Source organism: Coregonus clupeaformis, chromosome 31 (assembly GCF_020615455.1).
Source record: "Coregonus clupeaformis isolate EN_2021a chromosome 31, ASM2061545v1, whole genome shotgun sequence".
NCBI lineage: Eukaryota > Metazoa > Chordata > Actinopteri > Salmoniformes > Salmonidae > Coregonus > Coregonus clupeaformis.
The window spans coordinates 7,046,276-7,065,623 of record NC_059222.1 but is presented as its reverse complement, the minus strand read 5'-3'; the positions used below and the strand labels follow the sequence as shown (position 1 = coordinate 7,065,623).

At 44.6% G+C, this 19,348-nt stretch overlaps 1 protein-coding gene across 1 annotated transcript in view; it reads left to right on the top strand.

Moving 5' to 3' along the window:
- Positions 1 to 14,411: 14,411 nt before the first annotated feature.
- The window catches only part of LOC121547076 (zinc transporter ZIP11-like), a 151,495-nt gene continuing 146,558 nt past the window's right edge, over positions 14,412 to 19,348 (top strand). The window contains exons 1-2 of the mRNA XM_041858178.2: positions 14,412 to 14,459; positions 15,208 to 15,325. Coding sequence (XP_041714112.2) covers positions 15,218 to 15,325 — 108 coding nt within the window. The 5' untranslated portion in view covers positions 14,412 to 14,459; positions 15,208 to 15,217. The remainder of the gene's footprint in view (positions 14,460 to 15,207; positions 15,326 to 19,348) is intronic.

The following is a 19,348-nucleotide window of genomic DNA, read 5'->3' as shown; positions in this document are numbered from 1 at the left end:
CCTGGCTCAGGAAGGCCACCAAAAATTCTGAAATTTCCATCCCCAACTATAACATTTTCCGTCTAGATAGAACTGCCAAAGGGGGTGGAGTTGCAATCTACTGTAGAGATAGCCTGCAGAGCTCTATCATACTATCCAGGTCTGTGCCCAAACAGTTTGAGCTTCTACTTCTAAAAAATCCACCTTTCCAGAAATAAGTCTCTCACTGTTGCCGCTTGCTACAGACCCCCCTCAGCCCCCAGATGTGCCCTGGACACCATATGTGAATTGATTGCCCCCATTTATCCTCAGAGTTCGTACTGCTTGGTGACCTAAATTGGGATATGCTTAATACCCCGGCCATCCTACAATCCAAACTAGATGCCCTCAACCTCACGCAAATTATCAACGAACCTACCAGGTACAACCCTAAATCCATAAACATGGGTACCCTCATAGATATCATCCTGACTAACATACCCTCTAAATACACCTCAGCTGTCTTCAACCAGGATCTCAGTGATCACTGCCTTATTGCCTGCGTCCGTAACGGGTCCGCGGTCAAACGACCACCCCTCATCACTGTCAAACGCTCCCTAAAACACTTTAGCGAGCAGGCCTTCCTAATTGACCTGGCCCAGGTATCCTGGATGGATATAGATCTCATTCCGTCAGTAGAGGATGTCTGGTTGTTCCTTAAAAGTAATTTCCTCTCAATCTTAAATAAACATGCCCCATTCAAAAAATACAGAACTAAGAACCGATATAGCCCCTGGTTCTCCTCAGACTTGACTGCCCTTGACCAGCACAAAAACATCCTGTGGCGTACTGCATTAGCATCAAATAGCCCCCGCGATATGCAACTTTTCAGGGAAGTTAGGAACCAATATACACAAGCAGTCAGGAAAGCAAAGGCAAACTTTTTCAAACAGAAATTTGCATCCTGTAGCACTAACTCCAAAAAGTTTTGGGACACTGTAAAGTCCATGGAGAATAAGAGCACTTCCTCCCAGTTGCCCACTGCACTGAGGCTAGGAAACACTATCACCACCGATAAATCTACAATAATCGAGAATTTCAACAAGCATTTTGCTACAGCTGGCCATGCTTTCCATCTGGCTACCACTACCCTGGCCACCAACTCTGCACCCTCCGCTGAAACTTGCCCATGCCCCCCCCGCTTCTCCTTCACACAAATTCAGACAGCTGACGTTTTGAAAGAGCTGCAAAATCTGGACCCCTACAAATCAGCTGGGCTAGACAATCTGGACCCTTTCTTTCTAAAACTAGCCGCCGAAATTGTCGCAACCCCTATTACTAGTCTGTTCAACCTCTCTTTCATAACGTCTGAGATCCCCAGAGATTGGAAAGCTGCCTCGGTCATCCCCCTCTTCAAAGGGGGTGACACTCTAGATCCAAACTGCTACAGACCTATATCCATCCTGCCCTGCCTTTCGAAAGTATTTGAAAGCCAAGTTAACAAACAGATCACCGACCATTTCGAATACCACCGTACCTTCTCCGCTATGCAATCCGGTTCCCGAGCTGGTCATGGGTGCACTTCAGCCACGCTCAAGGTCCTAAACGATATTATAACCGCGATTGATAATAGACAGTACTGTGCAGCCGTCTTCATCGACCTGTCCAAGGCTTTCGACTCTGTCAACCACCGCATTCTTATTGGCAGACTAAATAGCCTTGGTTTCTCAAATGACTGCCTCGCCTGGTTCACCAACTACTTCTCAGATAGAGTTCAGTGTGTCAAATCGGAGGGCCTGTTGTCTGGACCTATGGCAGTCTCTATGGGGGTGCCACAGGGTTCAATTCTTGGGCCGACACTTTTCTCTGTGTATATCAATGATGTCGCTCTTGCTGCTGGTGACTCTCAGATCCACCTCACGCAGACGACACCATTTTGTATACATCTGGCCCTTCATTGGACACTGTGTTAACAAACCTCCAAACGAGCTTCAATGCCATACAACACTCCTTCAGTAGCCTCCAACTGCTCTTAAACACTAGTAAAACTAAATGCATGCTTTTCAACCGAACGCTGCTGGCACCCGCCCACCCGACTAGAATCACCACTCTCGACGGGTCTGACCTAGAGTATGTGGACAACTACAAATACCTAGGTGTCTGGTTAGACTGTAAACTCTCCTTCCAGACTCACATAAAGAATCTCCAATCCAAAGTTAAATCTATAATCGGCTTCCTATTTCGCAACAAAGCCTCCTTCACTCATGCTGCCAAACATGCCCTCGTAAAACTGACTATCCTACCGATCCTTGACTTCGGCGATGTCATTTACAAAATAGCCTCCAACACTCTACTCAGCAAATTGGATGTAGTCTATCACAGTGCCATCCGTTTTGTCTCCAAAGCCCCATACGCTACCCACCACTGTGACCTGTACGCTCTTGTTGGCTGGTCCTCACTACATGTTCGTCGTCAAACCCACTGGCTCCAGGCCATCTATAAATCACTGCTAGGCAAATCCCCGCCTTATCTTAGCTCATTGGTCACCATAGCAGCACCCACCCGTAGTCTGCGCTCCAGCAGGTATATCTCACTGGTCATTCCCAAAGCCAACACCTCCTTTGGCCGCCATTCCTTCCAGTTCTCTGCTGCCAATGACTGGAACGAATTGCAAAAATATCTGAAGCTGGAGACTCTTATCTCCCTCACTAACTTTAAGCATCAGTTGTCAGAGTACCTTACCGATCACTGCACCTGTACACAGCCCATCTGAAATTAGCCCACCCAACTACCTCATCCCTATATTGTTATTTATTTTATTTTGCTCTTTTGCACCCCAGTATCTCTATTTGCACATAATCTCTTGCACATCTAGCATTCCAGTGTTAATACTATTGTAATTATTTTGCACTATAGCCTATTTATTGCCTTACCTCCATAACTTGCTACATTTGCACACACTGTATATATCTTTTCTGTTGTATTTTTGACTTTATGTTTTTTACCCCATATGTAACTCTGTGTTGTTTTTATCGCACTGCTTTGCTTTATCTTGGCCAGGTCGCAGTTTTAAATGAGAACTTGTTCTCAACTGGCTTACCTGGTTAAATAAAGGTGAAATAAAAAAATAAAAAATATATATATACAGTGGGGAGAACAAGTATTTGATACACTGCCGATTTTGCAGGTTTTCCTACTTACAAAGCATGTAGAGGTCTGTAATTTTTATCATAGGTACACTTCAACTGTGAGAGTGTCACGATCGTCGAAAGGAGGAGACCAAAGCGCAGCGTGTTGAGCGAACATCGTAGACTTTATTAAATTAAAGAAACCCACGATCAAAAACAACAAACCAAATAGGACGAAAGTGAAGTCCAAATACTGATATACACTAACAGCAACAAGGAAACAATAACCCACCATGCCCACAAGAACACATACAGAATAAATATGGCTCCCAATCAGAGATAACGAGCCGACAGCTGACACTCGTTACCTCCGATTGGGAGTCACATGACTAATCAACATAATTACAACACTTTGACACCCAACATAGAACAAAACCACATAGACTGCACACACCCTGGCTCAACATAATGAGTCCCAGAACCAGGGTGTGACAGTACTCCCTAAAGGCGCGGACTGCGACACGCCTCAAAACCCCAAACAGGGGAGGGCTGGGCGGGCATAGCCTCCTCGGTGGCGGTTCTGGCTCGGCCTAGACCACCACCCCACCATCGTCACTACCCGGCTACGTAGGTTCCTCCAAATGACCCCCCACTGGTTTAAGGGGCAGCACCGGACTACGGGCAGTACCGGACTAAAGGGCAGTACAGGACTAAGGGGCAGTACCGGGCTAAGGGGCAGCACCGGACTCAGGGGCAGTACCTGACTAGATGGCGGATCCTGGCTGGCTGGACGGATCTGGCGGATCCTGGCGGGCTGACGGATCTGGCTGCTCATGGCTGGCTGACGGATCTGGCTGCTCATGGCTGGCTGACGGATCTGGCTGCTCATGGCTGGCTGACGGGTCTGGCTGCTCATGGCTGGCTGACGGATCTGGCTGCTCGCGGCTGGCTGACGGATCTGGCTGCTTCATGGCTGGCTGACGGATCTGGCTGCTCATGGCCGGCTGACGGATCTGCGCTGCTCATAGCTGGCTGACGGATCTGGCTGCTCATGGCTGGCTGACGGATCTGGCTGCTCATGGCTGGCGGAAGGCTCTGGCTGATCCTGTCTGGCGGAAGGCTCTGGCTGATCCGGTCTGACGGAAGGCTCTGGCTGCTCCTGTCTGGCGGAAGGCTCTGGCTGATCCTGTCTGGCGTAAGGCTCTGGCTGATCCTGTCTGGCGGAAGGCTCTGGCTGATCCGGTCTGACGGAAGGCTCTGGCTGCTCCTGTCTGGCGGAAGGCTCTGGCTGATCCTGTCTGGCGGAAGGCTCTGGCTGATCCTGTCTGGCGGAAGGCTCTGGCTGATCCGGTCTGACGGAAGGGCTCTGGCTGCTCCTGTCTGGCGGAAGGCTCTGGCTGATCCTGTCTGGCGGAAGGCTCTGGCTGATCCTGTCTGGCGGAAGGCTCTGGCTGATCCTGTCTGGCGGAGAGTCTCGAAGCGGCTCCGGTCTGGCGGACGGCTCTGAAGGCTCATGGCAGACGGGCGGCTTTGCAGGCTCAGTACAGACGGGCAGTTCAGACGGCGTTGGGCAGACGGACAGTTCAGACGGCGTTGGGCAGACGGGCAGTTCAGACGGGCGTTGGGCAGACGGGCAGTTCAGACGGCGTTGGGCAGCCGGGCAGTTCAGGCGCCGTTGGGCAGACGGGCAGTTCAGACGGCGTTGGGCAGACGGGCAGTTCAGACGGCGTTGGGCAGACGGGCAGTTCAGACGGGCGTTGGGCAGACGGCCAGTTCAGACGGGCGTTGGGCAGACGGGCAGTTCAGACGGCGTTGGGCAGACGGGTAGTTCAGACGGGCGTTGGGCAGACGGGCAGTTCAGACGGCGTTGGGCAGACGGCCAGTTCAGGCCGGCTGGCGACGCACATCGTGGACCTGGTGCGTGGAGTAGGAACAGGCCGGACCGTACCGGGAACACCCACCACTGGCCTTAACTGGGGATCAAGAACGGACCGGACCAGACTGGGAACACACTTCAGTCTCTCATGCCGTGCCACAACAACTTCCCTCCTCTACTCGCCAATGGCTCCCGTAATCCGATAGCCTTCTCTCCTTTTCTCCCTGTGGCAGCCTCCTGCTGCCCAGGCGCCCAAGCCATGTGCCCCCCAAAAATGTTTTGGGGAGTAACCACGGGCTTCCAGCCTCGACTCCGCGCTTCCTCTTCACACCACCTCCTCTCGGCTGCAGCTGCCTCCAGCTCTTCACGAGGGCGGTGATATTCCTCCTCAGACCACCTCCTCTCGGCTGCAGCTGCCTCCAGCTCTTCACGAGGGGCGATGATGTTCCTCCGGTTGTGCCCAAGGACCCTTTCCAGCCCGGAATCTCCTCCCATGTCCAAAAGTCCTTAGGAGGCATCCATAACTCCTGTGTCCAGACCCCTTGCTCCTGGACGCGCTGCTTGGTCCTCTTTTGGTGGGTTATTCTGTCACGATCGTCGAAAGGAGGAGACCAAAGCGCAGCGTGTTGAGCGAACATCGTAGACTTTATTAAATTAAAGAAACCACGATCAAAAAACAACAAACCAAATAGGACGAAAGTGAAGTCCAAATACTGATATACACTAACAGCAACAAGGAAACAATAACCCACCATGCCCACAAGAACACATACAGAATAAATATGGCTCCCAATCAGAGATAACGAGCCGACAGCTGACACTCGTTACCTCCGATTGGGAGTCACATGACTAATCAACATAATTACAACACTTTGACACCCAACATAGAACAAAACCACATAGACTGCACACACCCTGGCTCAACATAATGAGTCCCAGAACCAGGGTGTGACAGAGAGACGGAATCTAAAACAAAAATCCAGAAAATCACATTGTATGATTTTTAAATAATTAATTTGCATTTTATTGCATGATATAAGTATTTGATCACCTACCAACCAGTAAGAATTCCAGCTCTCACAGACCTGTTAGTTTTTCTTTAAGAAGCCCTCCTGTTCTCCACTCATTACCTGTATTAACTGCACCTGTTTGAACTTGTTACCTGTATAAAAGACACCTGTCCACACACTCAATCAAACAGACACCAACCTCTCCACAATGGCCAAGACCAGGGAGCTGTGTAAGGACATCAGGGATAAAATTGTAGACCTGCACAAGGCTGGGATGGGCTACAGGACAATAGGCAAGCAGCTTGGTGAGAAGGCAACAACTGTTGGTGCAATTATTAGAAAATGTAAGATGTTCAAGATGACGGTCAATCACCCTCGGTCTGGGGCTCCATGCAAGATCTCACCCCGTGGGGCATCAATGATCATGAGGAAGGTGAGGGATCAGCCCAGAACTACACGGCAGAACCTGGTCAATGACCTGAAGAGAGCTGGGACCACAGTCTCAAAGAAAACCATTAGTAACACACTACGCCGTCATGGATTATAATCCTGCAGCGCACGCAAGGTCCCCCTGCTCAAGCCAGCGCATGTCCAGGCCCGTCTGAAGTTTGCTAATGACCATCTGGATGATCCAGAGGAGGAATGGGAGAAGGTAATGTGGTCTGATGAGACAAAAATAGAGCTTTTTGGTATAAACTCCACTCGCCGTGTTTGGAGGAAGAAGAAGGATGAGTACAACCCCAAGAACACCATCCCAACCGTGAAGCATGGAGGTGGAAACATCATTCTTTGGGGATGCTTTTCTGCAAAGGGGACAGGACGACTGCACCGTATTGAGGGGAGGATGGATGGGGCCAGGTATCGCGAGATCTTGGCCAACAACCTCCTTCCCTCAGTAAGAGCATTGAAGATGGGTCGTGGCTGGGTCTTCCAGCATGACAACGACCCGAAACACACAGCCAGGGCAACTAAGGAGTGGCTCCATAAGAAGCATCTCAAGGTCCTGGAGTGGCCTAGCCAGTCTCCAGACCTGAACCCAATAGAAAATCTTTGGAGGGAGCTGAAAGTCTGTATTGCCCAGCGACAGCCCCCGAAACCTGAAGGATCTGGAGAAGGTCTGTATGGAGGAGTGGGCCAAAATCCCTGCTGCAGTGTGTGCAAACCTGGTCAAGACCTACAGGAAACGTATGATCTCTGTAATTGCAAACAAAGGTTTCTGTACCAAAAATTAAGTTCTGCTTTTCTGATGTATCAAATACTTATGTCATGCAATAAAATGCAAATTAATTACTTAAAAATCATACAATGTGATTTTCTGGATTTTTGTTTTAGATTCCATCTCTCACAGTTGAAGTGTACCTATGATAAAAATTAAAGACCTCTACATGCTTTGTAAGTAGGAAAACCTGCAAAATCGTCAGTGTATCAAATACTTGTTCTCCCCACTGTATATATATATATATATATATATATATATTAGGGCTGTCAAATGATAAAAAAAATTAATCAAATTAATCAGAATTTTCAGTGGATTAATCATGATTAATCACTATTTGCAATTACACCTGAATCCTAACCATTTTTTTTCTGAAATGCATACCAAAAGATAAATAACAGGACACAGATACATAATTTTCATATTATGTCTGTTTATTAACACAGCCAAATAATGGTGTTTTAAATCAAGCTGAAACATACTACACACCATAATATTTGTCTTTGTAATGTTCCATCACTTCCTCTTTGGCATTCCTCTTAACCAGGATGTACAATTTACAGTATTCAATTGAACAGAAAGCAATAAATGTAGTCAAATCATAACAGTGACCTACCACATTTTTGCACAATTTGAGTCATCTGTGGAAAAAAACATTTTCAATAAAACTTTTAAATCAAACCAAAGAACAATCTTTTACCTTTTCCTCCATTCTTTAATCCAGTTGCTCAAAAATCCAGTTGCTAACTACTATAACATGTTGCACTGAAACTGGTCTTTTTGTTTGAACATCACCTTTCAAATCTACTGAGCTTCATCATCTTTCAGCCAGTTGCTGAGGCAAACTAACTTGTTCACATTTTCTGAAAGTAAAGCTGACCTTTTCTTGTTCACAATGTGACCTGCAACTGAGAAAAGTCGTTCACAGGGAACAGTGGTTGCAGGAGTGGCTAGATATTTGTGAGCTAGTGAGGCCAGCTTCTCATGGGCTCCTGAATGAGATGCCCACCACCTCAAGGGGCAGTCCTCCAATTTAATGGTGGGCTCTGCTCTGTACCTCTGTATGGCAGGTTGGACCTCTTCATCTTCTGATTCTGAATCTGAGCCCATTTGCAGAAGGCTGATTTTCTTCCTGGGTGGCCCATCATCATGTGTCTGTGAAGACCTTCTGGGTGATTCTTGTTGCAGCATCCCTTCAAGTGTGGTCCACACCTCTTCCCTGTCTGTCTTGGGCAGGCATTTCCAAGTCTTTGAAACGAGGATCCAAAACTGTAGCAATCTGGAGCCATGCATTGTTGAGCTGTTCTTGACGGGATGCTAGGTCCTCCTTGAACTTGGTCTTGAATCTCACCACATATGCAGGGTCCTCATCACAGGCTTCCATCTTGAGACGCAAGTGGCAGAGAGAAGGTAGTACCACAGAACAGGAGACATAGGCCTCTCCACCCAGGAGCTCAGTTACATACCTACGCACACAAACACACACATGCACACAGAGACAGTGTATTATTAGAACAGTGGTTATCAACATATTATTATTATTATTATTATTATTATTATCATCATCATTATTTTTTACATAGATACATGTTATTGATATTTGACTTGGTTTAATTCATTCCAGAAAATAATCAAAGCGATGTTATTTGATAAGTTACAGACTGATTTACCTGCATGGCTCTAGAAGTGTCTCCAGCCTCTGCAGTTTATCCCACTCTGCTGCGGTCGGCAAAACGAGTTTGTGCTCCTGATTGTCCAGGGCTGCGATGACAGAATCTGACGGCCCAGCAAACGCATGTTTGGCGTTGACATGGTACTTCAAGCTTGAACAGCTCCGGTGAAATTGAAACTCCTTCTTACAAATCTTGCAAATAACCTTGTACTTGTTAACTGTACCATCATCATTCTTTTTATATTTGAATCCGTCAATAGGCCCACTTTGCTCACCTTGCTCCATCTCGCCTCTAGCTCCCAACCACTTTCCTGACCTGAATAATTTGTCACACTGCGCATGCGTGAAATGCGTTAAAAAAATTGACGTAATTAACAGCAAACAACTAATTAACGTCGTTAACGCGCTATTTTTGACAGCCCTAATATATATATATATATATATATATATATATATATATATATATATATATATATATATATATCATTTTAATAGCAGGACACTGTAATGTCCATTATTCCTCTGAAAAGTATGAATTAGGCTGTTTCAGAAGGTTTGAATCCTAAGCACCCTGCATAAACATTGTTTGAAGTAATAGACTAACATAAAGTAGCTACTACAGTAGGTCAAAGCTGTGTGCTGGAAAACCTTGGTAGACCATGGGTGGAGTAGTCATTGTGGTGCTTCTGGGAATTTTCTTTCTTTTTCGGCTTCAGCACAATGCATACCTCTAACTTAAATGTTTGTTTTTTTACACCGGAAGGTGGTTTTCTGTAAGTAGGGTTTTTTTTGTAATCAAAAGTCTGTCATTTGGCAGTGCTATTGTAACCTTTAATTTTGCCAAAAGGCCTGGGCCTTAATGTCACAGGTGATGTGCTTGCATAAATGCAAGTGTTACTGGTTTAAACCAATGATGTATATAAACCTTGGATTGCTGACACTATGTATTGGCCATTGAGAACTATGAAGCCACCAGTCGGCCATATTGGCACTCCCCAGTAGGAACAGTGCTCCATAGGAATGAATGGAATTCTACAGTATTTGAAGTAAATGTTTCAATTACAAAATTACAGGTATTTAAGTATTTTTCGTCGTTGTAGTTGGGACAGTAACATTAGTCATCTAAAAGAAGAATACTTTAAGGAAAATGTTTTCATACATTTTTCAATTTTTTAATTGTTATGTTTAAAAGTATGTATTAAGGTGTCTGTAATAGAATAAACGTGTCAAAATGAATGTAGACATTAATAAATGCATTTCTATAGCTTCCAATATCTTTTTTTACAATGGAGGAGGACTACCAAGATGGCTGCGCGTTGGCTTCAATACAGCGACCATGTCAGTCATCCAGGGTTTATACACGTCATTGGTTTAAACACTGGTCTTCTGGCCTTGTTGCCCTCTAATAGCTCAAATCAATTTTGAACCAACTATTAAAGTATGTGTAGAATTTACCATGTACAGTCAAAAGGAATTTTCTGCAGTTTTCAGAAGGTGAATTGTTCAATTGATTGTGACAGTCTTAAATTGTAAAATATGACTCAATTCTCATTTAAAGCAAAGTAAAAGAAAACAGTTTTAAGTCATTCACTTTTGAAGGTCATATAACTCAGCTGTAGAGACTAAACAAAAATATCCCCATGTACACTAGAGCCATGTCTTTCTTGTGCATTTTACAGCTTGTTTCTAGCCTAAAGAGTTGCAGAGTTATGGATCCTTTATATTTACTGTATACACTGCTCATAAAAATAAAGGGGACACTAAAATAACACATCCTAGATCTGAATGAATGAAATAATCTTATTAAATACTTTTTTTTTTTACATAGTTGAATGTGCTGACAACAAAATCACACAAAAATTATCAATGGAAATCAAATGTATCAACCCATGGAGGTCTGGATTTGGAGTCACCCTCAAAATTAAAGTGGAAAACCACACTACAGGCTGATCCAACTTTGATGTAATGTCCTTAAAACAAGTCAAAATGAGGCTCAGTAGTGTGTGTGGCCTCCACGTGCCTGTATGACCTCCCTACAACGCCTGGGCATGCTCCTGATGAGGTGGCGGATGGTCTCCTGAGGGATCTATTCCCAGACCTAGACTAAAGCATCCGCCAACTCCTGGACAGTCTGTGGTGCAACGTGGCGTTGGTGGATGGAGCGAGACATGATGTCCCAGATGTGCTCAATTGGATTCAGGTCTGGGGAACGGGCGGGCCAGTCCATAGCATCAATGCCTTCCTCTTGCAGGAACTGCTGACACACTCCAGCCACATGAGGTCTAGCATTGTCTTGCATTAGGAGGAACCCAGGGCCAACCACACCAGCATATGGTCTCACAAGGGGTCTGAGGATCTCATCTCGGTACCTAATGGCAGTCAGGCTACCTCTGGCGAGTACATGGAGGGCTGTGCGGCCCCCCAAAGAAATGCCACCCCACACCATGACTGACCCACCACCAAACCGGTCATGATGGAGGATGTTGCAGGCAGCAGAACGTTCTCCACGGCGTCTCCAGACTCTGTCACATCTGTCACGTGCTCAGTGTGAACCTGCTTTCATCTGTGAAGAGCACAGGGCGCCAGTTGCGAATTTGTCAATCTTGGTGTTCTCTGGCAAATGCCAAACGTCCTGCACGGTGTTGGGCTGTAAGCACAACCCCCACCTGTGGACGTCGGGCCCTCATACCACCCTCATGGAGTCTGTTTCTGACCGTTTGAGCAGACACATGCACATTTGTGGCCTGCTGGAGGTCATTTTGCAGGGCTCTGGCAGTGCTCCTCCTGCTCCTCCTTGCACAAAGGCGGAGGTAGCAGTCCTGCTGCTGGGTTGTTGCCCTCCTACGGCCTCCTCCACGTCTCCTGATGTACTGGCCTGTCTCCTGGTAGCGCCTCCATGCTCTGGACACTACGCTGACAGACACAGCAAACCTTCTTGCCACAGCTCGCATTGATGTGCCATCCTGGATGAGCTGCACTACCTGAGCCACTTGTGTGGGTTGTAGACTCCGTCTCATGCTACCACTAGAGTGAAAGCACCGCCAGCATTCAAAAGTGACCAAAACATCAGCCAGGAAGCATAGGAACTGAGAAGTGGTCTGTGGTCACCACCTGCAGGACCATTTCTTTATTGGGGGTGTCTTGCTAATTGCCTATAATTTCCACCTGTTGTCTATTCCATTTGCACAACAGCATGTGAAATGTATTGTCAATCAGTGTTGCTTCCTAAGTGGACAGTTTGATTTCACAGAAGTGTGATTGACTTGGAGTTACATTGTGTTGTTTAAGTGTTCCCTTAATTTTTTTGAGCAGTGTATAATAGAAACTGCGGGAAAGCAGTGTCCGACAGGCGGGGGCAAAGGACACTGCCCTCTGGTGTCCTAGTTAGCTAGCTGCCGGTGTCGCCACTGCCTCCTGCCTTCTGTGTACCAGAGACCTAGCTAGCTAGCAACCCAGCAACACCCGATAGGTAGATACAGTTGAAGTTGGAAGTTTACATACACTAAATTGACTGTGCCTTTAAACAGCTTGGAAAATTCCAGAAAATGATGTCATGGCTTTAGAAGCTTCTGATAGGCTAATTGACATAATTTGAGTCAATTGGAGGTGTACCTTTCAAGGCCTACCTTCAAACTCAGTGCCTCTTTGCTTGACATCATGGGAAAATCAAAAGAAATCAGCCAAGACCTCAGAAAAAGAATTGTAGACCACCACAAGTCTGGTTCATCCTTGGGAGCAATTTCCAAACGCCTGAAGGTACCACGTTAATCTGTACAAACAATAGTACGCAAGTATAAACACCATGGGACCACGCAGCTTGCAAGCCGAAGAACACCATCCCAACTGTGAATCACGAGGGTGGCAGCATCATGCTGTGGGGGTGCTTTGCTGCAGGAGGGACTGGTGCACTTCACAAAATAGATGGCATCATGAGGAAGGAAAATTATGTGGATATATTGAAGCAACATCTCAAGACATCAGCCAGGCAGTTAAAGCTTGGTTGCAAATGTGTCTTCCAAATGGACAATGACCCCAAGCATACTTCCAAAGTTAAAAGCCCTGACCTCAATCCTATAGAAAATATGTGGGCAGAACTGAAAAAGCATATGCGAGCAAGGAGGCCTACAAACCTGACTCAGGTACACCAGCTCTGTCAGGAGGAATGGGCCAAAATTCACCCAACTTATTATGGGAATCTTGTGGAAGGCTACCTGAAATGTTTGACCCAAGTTAAACAATTTAAAGGCAATGCTGCCAAATACTAATTGAGTGCATGTAAACTTCTGACCCACTGGGAATGTGATGAAAGAAATAAAAGCTGAAAGAAATCATTCTCTCTACTATTATTCTGACATTTCACATTCTTGAAATAAAGTGGTGAGCCTAACTGACCTAAAACAGGGAATTTTTACTACGATTAAATGTCAGGAATTGTGAAAAACTGAGTTTAAATGTATTTGGCTAAGGTGTATGTAAACTTCCGACTTCAACTGTAGATTAGGCTAGCAAGTTAGCTAGCTAGCTAGGTAGATAAGGTTAGCATGCTAGCTAAGCACGGAGTGTCATCACTAGTTACTACAGACACAAAGTCATAAACCCCGCCCATTTCTACAATTTATCTTCTTAAAATCAGATTTCAAAAATAACCCTAACATTAACCATCACCTTAACCACACTGCTATCATTATGCCTAAACCAAACCTTAAATTAAGACCAAAAAGCTCATTTTTGTTTCCATTAATTTTTACGATATAGCCTAGTGGAAACCTCTTCAGAGGTGGAACCTAAACTTACATTTCCTCTTTAGTACAGGAAATTACGTTAAAATAGTGGCGGCAACTTCTTCTGGGGAGGTCTTTTAGAAATGGACCAACAGAAGTTTAAAGAGGAGTTCCTGCCTCAGGGTCGTTACTAGTTACCACAGCCAAAGTCATAAACCTTGCCTATTTCTACAAGACCAAAAAACACATTTTGGTTTTCATGAATTTTTGCAATATAGCCCATTTTGACTTTGTGGCTGTGGTAACTAGTGAAAACTCTACCTCAGTGGTTCCTGCATATGCAGGAATATCAGAGGAGGCTGGTGGGAGAAGCTATAGGAGGACGGGCTCTTTGTAATGGCTGGAATGGAATAAATTGAACGGTATCAAACATATAGAAACCACATGTTTGACTCCGTTCCATGTGTTCCATTCCAGCCATTACAATGAACCTGTCCTCCTATAGCTCCTCCCACCAGCCTCCACTGACGGATACCCACATGTAGGAATGCCCCGAATTGCGGGAAGCAATTACACCCTTGTTGTATATGTTCAGTTAGAAGTTTGAATTGTCCACAGAAAGTGGCAAGATGAAAAAAAAAAAAATTTAACATTAAATTCATAAAAGACAGCTACATTCAAGTAAACCTATCTCAAAAGTTAGTGTAGGCGCGCTGTGTCTTTGTGAATGAAGACTCATTGTCCTATCAAATTTCAATAAACGCCTCCAACCTGGACTAGCCAATGGCATTTTGCGAGGGGCGGTGCTCACCCTGTCACAGACATGCGTACAGGGAAGTAGGAAGTAAATACATTGGACTTTTGGTGCAGGAGTGACAGTAAGTTATTCACCTTTTTCAATTACTTAAAACGAAATTAGAATATATTATTCTGGCCCCGGATAGCGCATGTATCTTGGTAATGCCGTAAAGCACGTGTTACGTTCCAACAAAACCAGCGAACAAAAGCAAAGTTGTCTCAGCATCATCGAAACAGACAGTGACATGGTGTTGTCTAAAAGCGAACTTACAGTATACAGCATGCATTCTAACTCATTGGACAATACTAGCTAGCTTGCTACATTATAAAATAGCTACATGGGCATGCACATACTAAATATTTTATCACATTCCTCATTAACATTTCTGAAACTTAGCTAGCTAACGTTAGCTAACTAGCAAAGCACATTGATTTCAGAGACAGCATGTCAGTAAGACAACTATTTTGGACACAAAGATGGAACAATTCAATGAAAGGCAATAACTAATTTTTCCCTTCTTGCCTGCCAAGCAAGTTCATTTACCTAGATAATTAAGCTTGTAGGGATGGGCAGTAATTCGCAAACGTGCCATCCTGTCAAGCTCCTTATCCAACAGGATTTGGCACACACCCCTTTGTTCTACATGGATCTGAGTTATTTGGAGCACTCATATTACTGGAATTGTCTTACAATGTACCTTACATTCTATGCAAATAAGCTAGCTACTGTAACTGTGTCATAAAAACAACCTAAAAGTATACTGTGCTGCTCTTCTCTCCTCACCCCTCTGTTGCTCCACTCCACTGTGTGTATCTCTCTGTCCCCAGGGTTGGCACCATGCTTCCAGGCTACAGTCCTGTGACCCAGGCCCTGCTGGGGACTCTGTTCACCTGGGGCCTGACTGCTGCTGGGGCTGCCCTGGTCTTCATCTTCTCCAGCCGAGAGGTAAGGAACTGGCACAACATTTCTGTGTGGTGCTGCAGTATGATGTTTTACTGTATTGTGACAATGGCATATGCACACAAATAGAGTTGGTTATTCCTGGTGTGTACTGCAATGTGTCCCATTGTTTCACTAAATAAATTGCAGTATATTTGAATGGTTTCAGGAGTTCTATAGTTCTATAGAAATCAGGGGTTGGAACCAAAATTATTTTCCAATCGTTTTGTTCTAAACAGAACCATTATGTTTTCTGTTCCCTTCCACTCTTCCGACCAGCAAATTAAAGTTCTGAAACGGTTCGAACCCCACAAAAAGTACCGTTTTTTTGTTTTACATTTAGCTCGATGTTAAATTACTTCACCAATCAGTACGGATGGAGCAGGTAAGCTATTTAATCTTTATAGGAAAATCGTTAAGAGCAAATTATTTTTGCCATAACGGCATGGTTTAATCATGATGAAAGACAAACACACATTGTGCACTGTGCTGCCACTATGGACAGACAAGTGTAGAGCACGAGATGTGACTGGAATTTTGCAGGTGGGGAGAGAGGGTGGAGGAGGAGGCTTGGCTTTGTTATGACATGCATTATCTGAATTAGGCCCACAGATTTATACCTACGGAAGAGTGGCTTCTATGGAAGAACTTTGAATGTCTTTGAATTTCCGAGAGTTGGCTTAACGTTGGACCAGAGCTAACATTAGCTAGCTAGCTAACAAGCTTGTGTGTGCAGAGCTGCACTAGATTTAATTTTCGTTGTTAATAAATCCAATGTGAAACTTGATAACTATATGATCCTTAACTAGCATTGAAAAAGTGAATCCATTCATCTCTAATAAAAAATCTGAATCACGCTTGTAACGTCGTCAGTAGGCTACAGTAACCTATGTTTCGGAGGGGGAGGGGCAGTTGGCCTACACACGCACGCACTGGCAAAGATTTCCAGCTGGCAGGCAGACACTGGAATACGTTACTGAGTGACAGAATGAGGGTTTTGCATATGCGCTTTGTTGCGATTTTTGTGGGACTGGAAAAAAATGCCTGGAATGTAAAATAACGTTAATAACAGGTTCCCATGCTTTTAACCCTTTGATGCGTGCGATCACATACAGTGCATTGGGAAAGTATTCAGACCCCTTCCCTTTTTCCACATTTTGTTACGTTACAGCCTTATTCTAAAATTGATAAAAATATTTTTTCCCCTCATCAATCTACACAAAATACCCCATGATGACAAAGTGAAAACAGGTTTTTAGAAATGTTTGCACAAAAACAGAAAGACCTTATTTACATAAGCATTCAGACCCTTTGCAATGAGACTTGAAATTGAGCTCAAGTGCATCCTGTTTCCATTGATCATCCTTGAGATGTTTCTACAACTTGATTGGCGTCCACCTGTGGTAAATTCAATTGATTGGACATGATTTGGAAAGGCACACACCTGTCTATATAATGTCCCTCAGTTGAAAGTGAATGTTAGAGCAAAAACCAAGCCATGAGGTCGAAGGAATTGTCCGTAGAGCTCAGAGACAGGATTTTGTCGAGGCACAGATCTGGGGAAGGGTAACAAAAAAATTCTGCAGCATTGAAGGTCCCCAAGAACACAATGGCCTCCATCATTCTTAAATGGAAGAAGTTTGGAACCACCAAGAGTCTTCCTAGATCTGGCCGCCCGGCCAAACTGAGCAATCGTGGGAAAAGGGCCTTGGTCAGGGAGGTGACCAAAAACCCGATGGTCACTCTGACAGAGCTCCAGAGTTCCTCTGTGGAGATGGGAGAACCTTCCAGAAGGACAACCATCTCTGCAGCAGTCCCCCAACCAGGCCTTTATGGTAGAGTGGCCAGACGGAAGCCACTCCTCAGTAAAAGGTACATGACAGCTCGCTTGGAGTTTGCCAAAAGGCACCTAAAGGACTCTCAGACCATGAGAAACAAGATTCTCTGGTCTGATGAAACCAAGATTGAACTATTTGGCCTGAATGCCAAGCGTCACATCTGGAGAAAACCTGGCACCATCCCTACGGTGAAGCATGTTGGTGGCAGCATCATGCTGTGGGGATGTTTTTCAGTGGCAGGGACTAGCCAGGATCGAGGTAAAGATGAACGGAGCAAAGGACAGAGAGATCTTTGATGAAAACCTGCTCCAGAGCGCTCAGGACCTCAGACTAGGGCAAGGTTCACCTTCCAACAGGATAATGACCCTAAGCACACAGCCAAGACAACGCAGGAGTGGCTTTGGGACAAGTCTCTGAATGTCCTTGAATGGCCCAGCCAGATCCCGGACTTGAACCCGATCAAACATCTCTGGAGAGACCTGAAAATAGCTGTGCAGCTACGCTCCCCATCCAGCCTGACAGAGCTTGAGACGATCTGCAGAGAAGAATGGGAGAACCTCCCCAAATACAGGTGTGCCAAGCTTGTAGCGTCATCCCCAAGAAGACTCAAGGCTGTAATAGCTACCAAAGGTGCTTCAACAAAGTACTGAGTAAAGGGTCTGAATACTTATGTAAATGGCCTATTTCAGTTGTCATTATGGGGTATTGTATGTAGATTGATGAGGGGAAAAAAACATTGAATCAATTTTAGAATAGGGCTGTAACGTAACAAAATGTGGAAAAAGTCAAGGGGTCTGAATACTTTCCAAATGCACTGTATTTGTGATCGTTGTTGAGTGGTGCCTGCAGCGTACCATCGCAAATATGTGATTGGAACAGTAGCACCAGAACATATGATGCAACAAACGAGTCTAAACAGCATTGTTGTCTGAAAAGCATCTGATGGGAAATAAAGGTCTTCACAACTTCATTCCTCAATTTCACCTTTTTATTGTAAAAGATAAATGCGAACTTCATCATCCAAGCATCACACGGAACACATCCACAGCCAAACTCCGGTCTAAATAACAGGTTACGCTGACAAAAAACTAAACATAAGTTAGCGACCTAACAGATAAACTTGATTACAATGTACCACATCTCTGGTGAGCACAAGGGAGAAATGTAAAATTGTTTAGAAAAGAGATGTGTGTCAGTTAAGCTAACAGCAGCTAAATTCTTAATGATGTAGCCATATTTGTTTATGTTTGACAAACGAAAATTCCCTAATACTAGAATGCCTTTCGCTAAAGATACAAATAAACAAAGTCAAAGATGGCTGCTCCCTTTGCCCGAAAAATATGAACTTAGTTTGGCCACTTTTCAGTGTATTACAAATCTTTGATGTACTTGTTACAGTGTATACAAGAACCGGAGCACATGAGTTGACAAGTCGTTTACAGTTTTTGACAAATCACAAAGCAAGATCATCACCCCAAATACAAGCCTACTGCCTAGCCTAACCGTAGCGGGAAAGCTAAACAGACCATGTGCTAAACACTGAGTACAACCAAAGATTTCAAGAATGAAGGCTGGTTTATACTACGTCTATCGACGTCTGTATACAGTTGTGGCAGTGACATCTTGAACATTCTATTGTCGTCCGACATAAAACTTTTTGTTGTCATTATGAAAAAGTATAAACACAAAAACGACAGAATGCTTGACATCAGCAGCCTGGTGGTCCAAAATAGCATAACTGGTGTATTTTAACACCAATAAACCCATCCGTTTAAGAAAGAATTTAGTATATGTCAATCTAGCAAACCAGGCAACTAAAAGCAGCTTTCTAAACAATGTTTTGGTTAGTTTCTAGCGTGTTAGCTAGCTAACGTTAAGTTAGCTGGCTAGCCAGTTCAAATAATGACTATATCATATAGCTGACATATTACAGGAAAATAAACTCACAACAAGATCATTATTTACAAGTTAATGGCGAGCTAATTATAGAAAATAGCTTACGTTTGTGAGTGTGACGAAATATAAGCAGGGCATTCGACCAGAGGATTTTAAAATGTGGACACTGTCTCGTTGGCCTAACGTTATATCCGAATTTGACTTTGGTGCAGGTCATGTTGTTCTTCACATTATCGTCTCTGATAAACACACACTATATCAAATAAAATCAAAGTTTATTTGTCACATGCACAGG